Raw genomic sequence first — 12,289 nt, 5'->3', positions numbered from 1 at the left:
TCCAATTCAGGGCTGAGTGCTCCAATATCTCTCACTCTATGTGCATTGTTCATTTGTGGGTCTCCATGTCAATTATCATCTATTGCACAAAGAAGTGTTTCTGATGAAGGTTCAGTGATGCACTGATCTACAAGTATAGCAATACATCATTAAAAGTGGCTTTACTGATGTGTTCATTGAGCAGAAAAGTTGTAGTGGGTGGTTCCCTAGGGCCCTTGACCTATCTAGTCTCAGTTTCTTGACCTCATTAAGATGATCAAGTATGAGTTCTATCTTATGGAGGCGCTTGAAATATAATAAAAAAGTTATTGGTTACCCCCAACAACATTTGTATCATTATTGTATCAATGGGCATATCTTGCAGGCAGGTTGCTATTCCAGCTCACATTGTTCAAAGCTGCATGAGACTGATGATTACCTTTTTCCTCTAGTATCATGAATAGCATCTTCCAGCACTATGAATGCTAGCCAGTAGGGCTGGGAGTGACTCTTCCAGTTGAATGCTAGCTTGATTTCTTCATGTGCTATTACATTAAGAACGTGTTGTCTTCAACAATAGCCCCCCCCCCCCCCCCCCCGACAGGGTTTCTTTGTGTAGCTTTGCGCCTTTCCTGGAACTCGCTTTGTAGACCAGGCTGGCCTCAAACTCACAAAGATCCACCTGCCTCTGCCTCCTGAGTGCTGGAATTAAAGGCGTGCGCCACCACCGCCCGGCCAGCAATAGGGTCTTATCGTCAGCTTGAAGGGTATAACAGATGGAAATGCTATTTTGCCTTAGTCATATTGATTATTTATTTTTGTCAGCAAATTATACTCTGATCCCATTCAGTGAGGCTTTTATGAGATAAGGAAGACAAGGAATTAGGTATGAGGTAACCAAAAAATGTTGTATATTGATGACTATGTCTCCTGGTTAGATAAGAAATTAGATGTGGGCCAGGTAGTAGTGGCACATGCCTTTAATCCTAATATTTGGGAGACAGAGGCAGCCATATCTCTGAGTCTAAGGCCAGCCTGGTCTACAGAGTGAGTTCCAGGACATCCAGGACTACACAGAGAAACTCTGACTTGAAAACCAAATAAATAAATAAGTAAGTAAGTTAGATGTGAGGATATAAAGGAAGTTCCAGCTAGATCTAGACAGATGTGTCTACTAACAGAATGCCTCATTCTGGCTAAGTATCCTTGAATCTGCAATTAGGTTCTCTTTGACATATTAAAAAGGCCCCAGGGAACTTTCCAAATTGATATACATGGACACTAATGGAGAGTCTGCATCTTCAAAAGACCCTAACTTTTAAAAAATAATATTTATGTTGTTGTTTTGATATCCCTACCCCATTGTGGCATTTCAAAAGGATTATGGGAGGAATTACCCTAAAAGAGTAATTATCCACCATGATTTGGTAGGGGAGGAATGGGTCATCTTTCCCCAGTGAATATGCCACCCACTTCAGAAATATTTACACAAAGTACTTCTTAATAGTCCACAACACACTTAAGGTCAGTCTGTTCTAATATCTGTATGAGTGTACTATTCTCTTTGGCCTGCTTTGTTATATAAGCTCCTGTTGAAACTGTGCCTTCTCTGAATTCTTTTTTTTTTTTTTAAGAAGAACCAGTGGAAACCTTCACTTGATAGCAGTTCTCAGTATTTTCTAACATAACGACATTCTTCTGTGGCAGCCTGTATTCACTCATTTACCTAATTAAAGGGCATTTTGTCTGTGTTGCTGCATGCAGTGATTATAAGGAAAACCACTAAAATATCTGTGTGAAGGATAAATACACTTTTATTTAGCTAACTTTCCATTAGTGTAAATATTTGAAAGTACACTATCATATGCATTCTGGACTCAATGGTCTTAGCAGAAATGGTGTTTGTAATTTGATACAAACATCCCACTAACTCCATGGGAGTTAGTAAGTCCTGAGAAAGTTACCTTTCTCCAGATTGATCCCCCTTTGTGTGGTTTGCTGTCAGGAGTCACAATACCGCTGTGTCATTCTTTGCTTTGGACACATAAATGTATTTCTTGCTCAAGTGAAAATTGGTTTTGAAAGGACCAAGCAGATGCCATAACAGGCTGCTCCGTCTTCTCTCAGAGAGATCAGGGCTCAATTTCAATTTCCTGAGACTTGAGTGAGCAGTTTCTGGGAAGGCCATGACATAGTCCTTGCACTAGCTCCCTTTTTGCACATACTCTGACTGCTCAAGGTTCAGCCAGTTGTTTACTGTCTGGGACCCCTCACCAACTTAGAGCTACATGCATGGGTCAGTGTGAACGTGCGAGGCCAGCCAGCCTTCATGGCAGTTCAAGGACAGAGCCTGGGACTTGTCCAGGCCTCCCCCAAAATGATAACTGTAACCCCCAACCAGTAAATTCAAAGGTTACACACCCTCACCCAACAATAACAAAACCAGCCTTGAACCACTGTCCTCAGGACAGACCTAGGCTCCTTTGAAAAGTCCTAGTCCTAGAAGTCCTCCGTGGGATTCGAGATGGAGGAAAGAGCTGTAGAGCGCGTGCAGGTTTTGAGACGGACAGACTTTTTAAAGTCAGAGTCACTAGGTCTGTCACATCTAACCCAATCCAACTAAAAGCACCTGCTCCCATCCTTTGATTAGAAATTTCTCCTACCGCACATATGTCCCAGCTCATCGCTCTTAATCTGCCTTCCCTACATCCCTAGGCATGGGCGCAATTTTGCCATTTTCTTTGCCATCTTGTAACAAGGATGACTTTACTCCGGTTTCTAATGCTTTGCTCTTCATTTCCATTTGATGGGTCATCAAAACGGCCTACATTGTCTGTGTTTCCATCAACATTATGCTAGTGACCACTTAGGTAATCCCTACATGGCCATTCTTCCTGGAGTTCTAGCTTCTGCATCACACTGCTCTAAATGTCCCCAGGAAAGCGAGATTGTATAGCTAATTCTCAAAATTCTTCCAGTCTCTATCCAGCACCCTACTCCAAATCCACTTCCATATTTCCGGGTATCTGTAGTAGCCATAGTCCCACTTCTCACTATTTTCTCTCTTGGTCTGTTTCATGATGCTACAAAAGAGTACCGAAGACTGAGCGACTTATAGGGAACACGGGTTTATTTTTTATAGTTTTGAAAACTAGGAGGCCCAAGATCAAGACCCTAGATCTGGTGAGGGTTTTTTTTCCCCCTGTCATTCCATGGTAAAAAAAAAAAAAAAAAAAAGTAGACAACTAAGAAGTATTTATTGTGAGAGACCAAACTTGCAACTTAAAACCCTTTGTAACTTACATTAATCTATTCGTGAAGGTGGGGCCCCCAAGCCCTACACAACTCCCTGTAAGACTCACATTTCTACTGTGTTGTATTGGGGATTAAGTTCTAACACATGAACTTCGAGGGATCTGTTCAAACTACAGCAGCAGGCTTTGGTTCTGGACAATCATTGGAATTTGTAAACTGCTTGTGAATTAAGGAATGGACTATAATAATCTTTCATGCCGGGCAGTAGCTCAAGACTTGATACTCCCTAAGACCCTGTTTCTTCTTTGTATGCTTCAACAGTTCATAAGTATAAGTAGAAATGACCATGCTCCCAAGTAAGGCAGACAATGTGATAGAGTACAGTTGCCTTTTCTAATTTAACATTGATCATGGCTTGTCTATGATTTCCTTATGTGACAAGCGCCCCCTAGTGAATAAAGAGCTTAAACTGGCCTCCATGGTAGAAGAGGGGCACCATTAAATACTTCAGTAAAACTGCTTTAGTAATCTCACGTGATATTAAATAAGCAAAGATGGCGAGGTTTTGTGAGGTGAGGGTAGGAATCTGTTCTCCTTAAAAACATCCAAGACTCCAAGACAATAGAGAGGCCGTAATCAATATTATAAGCAAAGGGCAAACTAGCTCATATGTAGGTTACCAAAGGAAATGAGACTTGATTAGAATAGCTTACAGGTACTAGAACCGTAACTAGGAATTGAGACTTGAGAAATTCTTCAGAGAAACTTCAGTTTGGCAAGTCGGTTTGCCAAGTTAATGAATCACATCACATTGCTATGAAGGCCTGAGTTATACAACAAATCAGTTACTTTTAATTACATTTTCTCCCTGAAGCTCTTTGTACTTAAATAACTCACATTATGCTCTGAAAGTGCTGTGGGTTATAATTTTGTCACCATAAATATTTATGACTTGCTATTTAGAGCACTGAGTTAGGGCTCAAGTAGTACTCATGTTAACGAGTCAAACATTCGACTCGGTGGCCTTTAAAATAAGCATTCTAAATCAACAGGTCGAGAAAAGTTGAAACAAAAGCAGGTAGCACATCTGAATCAAGAGCAGATGAAATTGTTATTGGACCATTCACAAAAATTCTTCTTTATGTCAGAAACTATCAAATTTATATAGTGTAATGTTTTTGTTACTTTTCACAGACGGGGCCTCTTCTATTGTCTTCCATTTTATCTGAACTATTTTTTTTTTTCAAAATGAAAAAAAAAATTATTTGACCCTCTTAGTCTCGAGTCAATTGCTCTTTGTCTCCTCAGCATCATCCTGTGAGATTAACCAAGCAGACTTCTTAACCTATTCTTGCGGCTCCCTCCTCTCTGAACTACCAGTAGCCTAATTCGGCACAATCACTTTGCTTTGAATGGGTCCCTGTACGTGGAGTCCATGTACACGCAAGGGTTTAACTAGACGCTAATGTATTTAGGGGATGACCACGGACTACTGCCACAGCCGCCGCATGGAGACAAGTGACATTCCTTTAGAGTGAATCCGCCGGCTTTTCCTTGTCTGGGTGGCAAGCACGTGCCAAAGGCGAAGACAGCAAAACGCAAAAGTGAAATGGAGGTGAATGACAGGCAGGGACCAGAAACGCCTCGCCCACTCGTGTGTGTCCACAATCCCCCCCCTTCTTTTCGGTCCAGTTTCCCACGATGCATCCGGCGGATCAGAGGTAACCGTGGGCGAGCAGGAAAGGAGGACACCGACGCGGGGAGGTGGACTGGGTACGAGGTGTCCCCCTCCGGCGCTCCCGCGGGCCCGCCACCCAGGGGGGGGAGGGGGCGGCCTTAGTACGCCTGCGCAGACCGGCCACCACTCGCGACCGCAGCATCCCCGCGCCCGGGGCGAGAGGAGGCGACGCCCCGCCCCGCGCGGCCACGTGACGAGGGCGAGGGGATTGGAGCTGCGGCAGCGCGCGGCGACAGAGAGGAGCAGCGCTGGGCGCTCGCGGCGGGTCCTCCTCCTCCTCCTTGCCTCCTCCTCCTCCTCCGCCGCCGCCGCCCTCCGGCTTCGTGTCGCCGCTGCTCTCCGCTGCTCGCCGCCGCCTGCATCCCCAGCCGCAGCCCCGGGAGGAGGAGGAGACGCCGCTGCCAGCAGGGTCCCCGCCGCAGCCGCCCACCGTCCTTCGGGGCCTCTCTTCTCGCCGCGGCTCGCACCTCTCCGCGCCACCATGGGGCTGCTGGACTCAGAGCCCGGCAGCGTCCTGAACGCGATGTCCACCGCGCTCAACGACACCGTGGAGTTCTACCGCTGGACGTGGTCCATCGCAGGTACAGGCAAGGGGCCTCACCCATCCTCGATGGGTGCTCTGCGGGCTGCCCACGACGCAGACGTCAGTCCCCGGCCTCAGAGCCAGGCAAGGCCCTGCGCCCCGCACCGGGCGCCCTGAGTCTGTTGGGGGCGCCCGGGTTCCCGCAGATGGGGCGCGGGCGCCGCGGTTGTGCACTGGTTAATCAGATGCGAACGTTAAGGCGTCCTCCTCCCTCCCCCCACTTTCCCATCTCATCAGCTTCGCGGATGCAGGAGCTGACTTATCAGATGCTGCCGGTGCAGCCAGGGAACCACCGCGCCCTGACGCCCTCATTTCCCGAGCTCGCCTCATACTTCTCTAATGTACTGACTGACACTCCTTATAGAAAGAGAAGCCTGGAGACGGAGGAGGGCTCCAATGGTACCTGACTCCGCTATTTCAGTTTCTTGAAGGATTTGACAAAATGCTCATATAGTCTTCCATTTAGCTAACATCTCTGCAGTATAATTTCGACTGAAAAGTAAAATATCCTTAGTTAGCTGCCTGAAGAAGGTTAGTTTTTGTGGCTCCCCAGTAGCAAGTCTTTTAGGTGACTGACGGTAATGGCTTTGCGCAGTGCAGTCAGTGCCCTCACGGGGAGGGGAGGAAGGCAGTCATTGAGAAGGGGGTCTCTGCAGCAGCACCTAGAGGTTGGCCCAGAAGCCTGCATAAGTACAACATACTGAAATTAGCCAACTTTCCCCTTAACTGTTCAGTTTGTGGGGCAGCACTGTCATTTGGGTGACTTACGGAGTTTTCCTAGGAGAAGTGATTGTAACATAAATGTTCACGTTTTGCCATTTCTTCATTTGCTTTGTTGCTTTTAAAAGTTTCCAACATCTTCAGCATCAAGTTGAAAGGATTCTAGGAATGGTTTTAAATTTTTGTTGCCCTTTTGCAGTGTGACTTTGTATCCTGCGGAGGATGTTAGCAATATAGGTTAGGATAGCTGTCCTCTTTAGAATGAAAAGTTTCTTTTGTAGTTTTTGTGTTTGTTGCTAGGGCAAATGAGACAGTGTATTATAGCATGAATACAGTGGGACATCTGAGGTATATGCTGTGGACAAACCGCTTGCTGGAATTGTTTCTGTATGAGACAAATGATTTTTTTTTTTTTGGACATGGAGGCTTCATTGACTTGTTTAGAAAAGCGCGATATTTCTCAGGAGATCCCAAATTTGACACTAGGAGAGGCAGTACTTGCCAAGCATCACAGCTGGAGATGGCTTAAAGGCAGTTGCAGTGGGACATTTCTTTCTTGAGTTTTTCTTTAAGGCTGTTATCACACTGGTACCTGCAGTCCCTGGGGAAGAAGCACCCTTCCCTTCATCTCTGTGGTACTGCTCTGAACGTTGCATCAGAGCATCCCCTTACACAATTGTGCAGAGCTGAACATCAGACATGTTTGCTGGCAGGTGACAACATGGTTGAGGTCCTCCAGCTGCCTCGCAACCAGAGCCACACCTAGGAGTTCTCAGTCCCGTCTCTCAGCTCCTTCCTGTCCTGGAGCGTTCTCATCTCCCGAGCCTCAGAAAGAAAAGTTGAGAGCAAAGCTGGAACACAGCTTCCTGTAGTGTGTGGTTCAGTGAAAAAGGTCGGGAAGGTAGCTGGAAGTTTTGTGTGTCCACTCAAGTGAAAGCTTGCTCATATGCTTCGAGGGACCTATAAAACAGTAAACTTTCATGGACCTGGCTTGAGAAATGAGGAGACCCAGGGACACTCAAGTGACCTCTTACTAGCAGGTCAGTGGGAAGATATCCATCCATGCTCTTGACTATCCACTTACGAAACCTGAGACTGCTTCCTTGCCTCTGCAATGAGCTGCCTAGTGCAGGCAGAGTGCTCCTTAACCCACCAGAGGCTTAGTTAGTGGCTAGAGCCTGTGTGGCCTTGCTGCAGCATAAGGAGGGCCATTGTTCAGGTTTTCTTGTTTGTTTGTTTTGTTTTCACACCCGGAGCTCCTGTGCTTCCCTTACACTTCCATGTGTTCCACATTCCTTCTGGGAACCAGGTCCCGTTGCCTCCCTCCCCCCACCTCCAAGAACATTCATTTTTGCCATGAATATTGGAAGTCTGGCTAAGGGGGCTACAGAGTAGGAAGGGAGGCATATCCAGTGATGTTGGAGAGAAGTGGATGAGTCAGATGTTTGGAAAGAGGGAAATAAAAATGGGTGGGAGACAGGGATGCTCTTGGGAAATGGTGCGGAGTCTGATGAAAGGCGGCCATTATTCAGGAAGAGCAAGCTGAGCTAGGCGCCATGCCCTGAGTGCCTCACTGTAGGTGTATGCTGGTTTCTTTTCCTTTGACTAGTTCCTTGGGTTTTTTTTTTTTTTGTTTTGTTTTTTTCTTCTCTTTCTGAAGTTCCTCCACGAGCACAGGTAAAGGAGTTCTGTGTTTGTGTTGTTGTAATAAGAAGGTTACAGGTGTGTAGATGCTATCTGACAGCCTAAGACGTTGTTGCTTAGAACAAATAGCTCCTGGTAAAATATAATCTCAGACTCTTCTATCAATTGATGTGTTTTAGTAAGACACAGCCAAAGGGATTTATCTAGCAAATGATGAACGTCTGTGCTCACAGGAACAGCGTCACTCTTGTTCAGTAACAATTTATAGGTGAAAATTTAAGATTTAAAAGACTGGACTTTAAAAAAAGGATACGTGAACTTGAATGTCCTAAACTAAGCATTTAGATGCATGCAACAGGAAAGTTACTGTCGTTTATGTTGGAGGAGAGCACGGACTGATGGGCAACTTCACTCTAGTTGCCGGTCTTACAGTTACAGCTCTGGGGCTTTTACATTTGGTTTTTTCTTCTCTGACTTTGAATGTGTGAAAATGATTAGACTCAAAAAGTGTAACTAATTAAACTCATATACAAAACTTTAAACTGACACATCTAAACAGCCTACCCCTGTTAAGTGCCACATTGTTCACTTTATCCATTGCCGCCTTCTAGCTACTTAGTTACTTCATAGATCATGGGTACTTGTTTATGTGTCACTGAAGTTAGACCATAAACAGCCCGCTTCTTGAATTCACTTTGCAAGAGGCAGAAAACAAAGGGGGATGAGATGAGTGGTGTATAGGAGGGTGTTACCTGTAAGATATGAGAGACTCCAAAAGGCAGGCTTGTATAAGCAAATGCACTTAGGTCACATATAGGTCTTTATTGCACATGTACTTGCCATGCAGAATACAGATCAGGGATAGAGGCCATTAGCCACAAACGTAGGAGGTCTAGGGGAGTCACTGCTCTTCTGCCCTCTTGAAATCCTGGTTTGAGGGCCTCGGGACAATCAGAAGAGTTCTTCTCTGCTGTTATCTCGTGTCCCCGCCCTATGTGTCAGTCGTGAATGGCGAAAGCAGCAGACTAACTGGCTGTTTTCTGAGCACTTTATCAATTTCCCACAGGTTCCTTACCCTGGCAGTGAGTGAGCTGATGGGAACAGTCAGAAAATGTTTGAGTTGGTAGACTAGGGCAAAGGTGCCAAAAGCAAAGGGCGCAGGGGCTGAATTGGGAACGGAACCAGGGAAACTGGGACTGCGAAAGGACCAGTGAGTCATTTAAGCCTGCTGTGGGAGGGGATGCTTAATTCAGCCTTAGTGAACTGGAGTCAGAGGAGGTTTATCCGATGGCTTGCCAGGCTGCAGAGGAGGAATACAGGTCTTCAGTGTTGTGCAGCGTGTTGATATTCATTTCATTTGACATAGTTAATGTGTAGTTTTCATCTGTGTTAATTTCTATAGTAGGTTTTGTGTTTGGATTAGCCTGGGAAATACATATATATACATATACATACACACATATTAGAACAAACATTTTAAGTTCTGGACATCTGATACAAAACAAATTCTCTCTCTCTCTCTCTCTCTCTCTCTCTCTCTCTCTCTCTCCACCTCTGTTTCGCAAGGGATTGGGTTTGAGGTATGGTCTTGATATGTGAACCAGGCCAGCTCTGAACTCACAGTGTAGCTATGGCTAGCCTCAAGATCTTTTTTTTTTTTAATCTGAGGATCGAATCCAGAGCCTTGCGCTTGGAGCTAAATCCCCAACCCACCTCAAGATCTTTATGCCTTCACCTCCCAAGTACTGTGATTCTGGGCTTGCACAGTGGCATGAAAACAAGCATGTGGAATATGGCCAGCTTCTAGACTCTTCCCTGGCCAGTGTTGTTCTTGAAGTCTTGTCTCATAGCCTCCCTGAAGCTTCTAGGGGGCTCACACAGCTTTAGGGGGATTGGTAGGTTGATATTTTTTCCTTTACCACAGTCTGACATGATATAGTACACCCTTGGACTTAAATGGCTGATGCTCCTGTACCTTCTCCATCCACAGCTTATAGCAAAACACCCCTCGTGGGCAGGTCCTGGCGGGGCAAACGGTACAGTTCTGAGACTGGTTTCAGGACAGTTTTATGTGGTTAGAGTCTTTCAATTAGCGCGACAGGGTGACATGTCTTGGACAATTGTTTTGTGGTCTTGTAAGGGACAAAGTACTTGGTCATCATTTTGAACATTCAATGTTTTATTTTTCCTTAAGTTATATAATAATTTTCACCTGTGAATGATTTAACGTGAGAATGGTTTTTCATCTGGGCTACTACTCTAGAGTTAAGTACATGTTTCCACACAGACAAGAGTTATTTAATGAATTTCATCATTCCTCACTTTCAGTGGCTCTTTTTTCCAGATATTACATTTCACCTATAAAATAAGCCAAGATTTTCCTGTATCAGAGTCTATTATTTGAAAATCATGTGAGCTTTGAACTTAGAAATGAGAAGGAGGGATATACATATCTTCTGGATTAGCTTTCTATTGTGTTCGGGCTGTATTTCTCTACCCACAGGCCTGCAGCTCTAGCCAGCTTGGTTAAGTCCCTGGTCCTCCAGTAAATGGAATGCCTGCCCATCTCTCTTTCTCCTTACAGCATTCCCTTGCTCATATTCCTCTGCTTACCTCTCTAGATACCATATAGCTCTGCTTCCCAAACCATTACCCACATGGCAGGCTGGAGCAACTGTGGGCTCATTGACATGAACCCTGGTCTCTAGCAATTGCTTGTCTGTTACCTTGAACCATTCTTTTTTGTGACTGAGTACTAAATTATATAAATCACCCTTATGATCTGCCTCCTCATTTTATGGTTTTCCCCTCACCATGCCCTAGAGAATCTCTCTTGCTCTCACACAAGTGGCAGAAGACACTCCCCGTAGTCTAGCTTTGTTTTCCATTTTTGAAAGAGTCTCCCTGCTGCAGTTCAGTCTTTGACCTTGTGATTCTCCTGTCTCAGTCGGATACCACCATACCTGGTAATCTCATATAATTTTGATTAGTGAAATGTTGCTAATACAGTTTTAGATGACACTAAATTACCAAAAGGTGCCCACCCACCTCCACTTGTGTGTGTGAGAGGGGGCGGGATTGGAATTGAATTTCTACCATTGAGTTTTATTCCCAGCCCTGCAGAAAGTTTTTTTTTTTAAACAATTATCTTTATCAATCATAATTTCAGTTGGTGTCCACTAACTCTAATGAATCGACTATCAAATCATTTAGTAGCACATAACAGAGATACATAGCCAGATAGTCAATCATGTCTTCTCATTGTACGTGCAGAAACACTGTGATATGGGAGTTGAGGGTAGCATAACACAGTGAGTTGAGAGACTTAAGGGCTGGGGTTCAGATGACCCCGCTTCAGTCACAAGGCTACTGCTACTGAGTGTAAGAGTTTGCACAAGTCCCTTCACCTCAACCCTGAATGTTTTTCATCTGTAAATTCCAAGGATTAAATTAGATAATAATCTTTTAGGATCTTCCTGGATCCATAGTTCTGTTATATAGACCTCGCTGGCCTTGAACTCACAGAGATCCGCCTACCTCTGCCTCCTGAGTCCTGGGATGAAAGGCGTGCACCATCATGCCCAGCTGGATCCATAGTTCTGTATTGATGCTACTTTTCTGTTCTTTGAATAAAGAGGTCAGTTTCAAAGACATACATGTTAATTAATAATCTGAAAATCTTTTTAGGATTTAAGTGCTCTCCAAAACATTTTTAATACCTCACTTAGTAAACATAGTGGATTTGTAATTAGTCATTTTTGCCTTGTCTTGCCTATTCTGCTAGAGCCATGGAGAGGAATAGAGAAAGGGTAAAGGCACTGGGCAGCTACCTGAAACAGCACTGTGTGTGGTACGACATCGTCATAGCTATTTAATTATCTCAGCAGTCCTTAAATCACCGTGAATGAGCTAATTTACTAAAAACAGCGGCAGTAACAAAAAAGTATAAAGTGATCTCAATTATGTTGTAATTTTTTACTTTTGTTTTTGTTTTTTTTGTTTGTTTGTTTTGTTTTTTTGTTTTTTTGTTTTTTGTTTTTTTCCGAGACAGGGTTTCTCTGTAGCTTTGGAGCCTGTCCTGGAACTTGCTTTGTAGACCAGGCTGGCCTCGAACTCACAGAGATCCGCCTGCCTCTGCCTCTCGAGTGCTGAGGATTAAAGGTGTGCGCCACCACTGCCCGGCTATGTTGTAATTTTATCATGTGGTACGCCGCTTCTAAAGATGGCTCCTTATGTAGTCTAGGCAACTTATCAGTATTCTTTGTGTCCCTTTTCTTAAGGATTTATTTTTACTTATGAGCGTGCGCGTGCATGTGTGTGTGTGTGAGAGAGAGAGAGAGAGTAGAGAGAGAGAGAGTAGAGAGAGAGAG

General features: G+C 44.6%; 1 protein-coding gene across 1 annotated transcript in view; it reads left to right on the top strand.

Moving 5' to 3' along the window:
• The first annotated feature begins 5,088 nt into the window (after nt 1–5,088).
• Nucleotides 5,089–12,289, top strand: part of Elovl4 (ELOVL fatty acid elongase 4) — a 30,237-nt gene continuing 23,036 nt past the window's right edge. The window contains exon 1 of the mRNA XM_036193988.1: nt 5,089–5,553. Coding sequence (XP_036049881.1) covers nt 5,454–5,553 — 100 coding nt within the window. The 5' untranslated portion in view covers nt 5,089–5,453. The remainder of the gene's footprint in view (nt 5,554–12,289) is intronic.

The sequence above is a fragment of the Onychomys torridus genome, chromosome 7, assembly GCF_903995425.1.
Source record: "Onychomys torridus chromosome 7, mOncTor1.1, whole genome shotgun sequence".
Taxonomy (NCBI): Eukaryota; Metazoa; Chordata; class Mammalia; order Rodentia; family Cricetidae; genus Onychomys; species Onychomys torridus.
The sequence above is the reverse complement of the archived record's forward strand: the minus strand, read 5'-3'. Positions and strand labels throughout refer to the sequence as shown.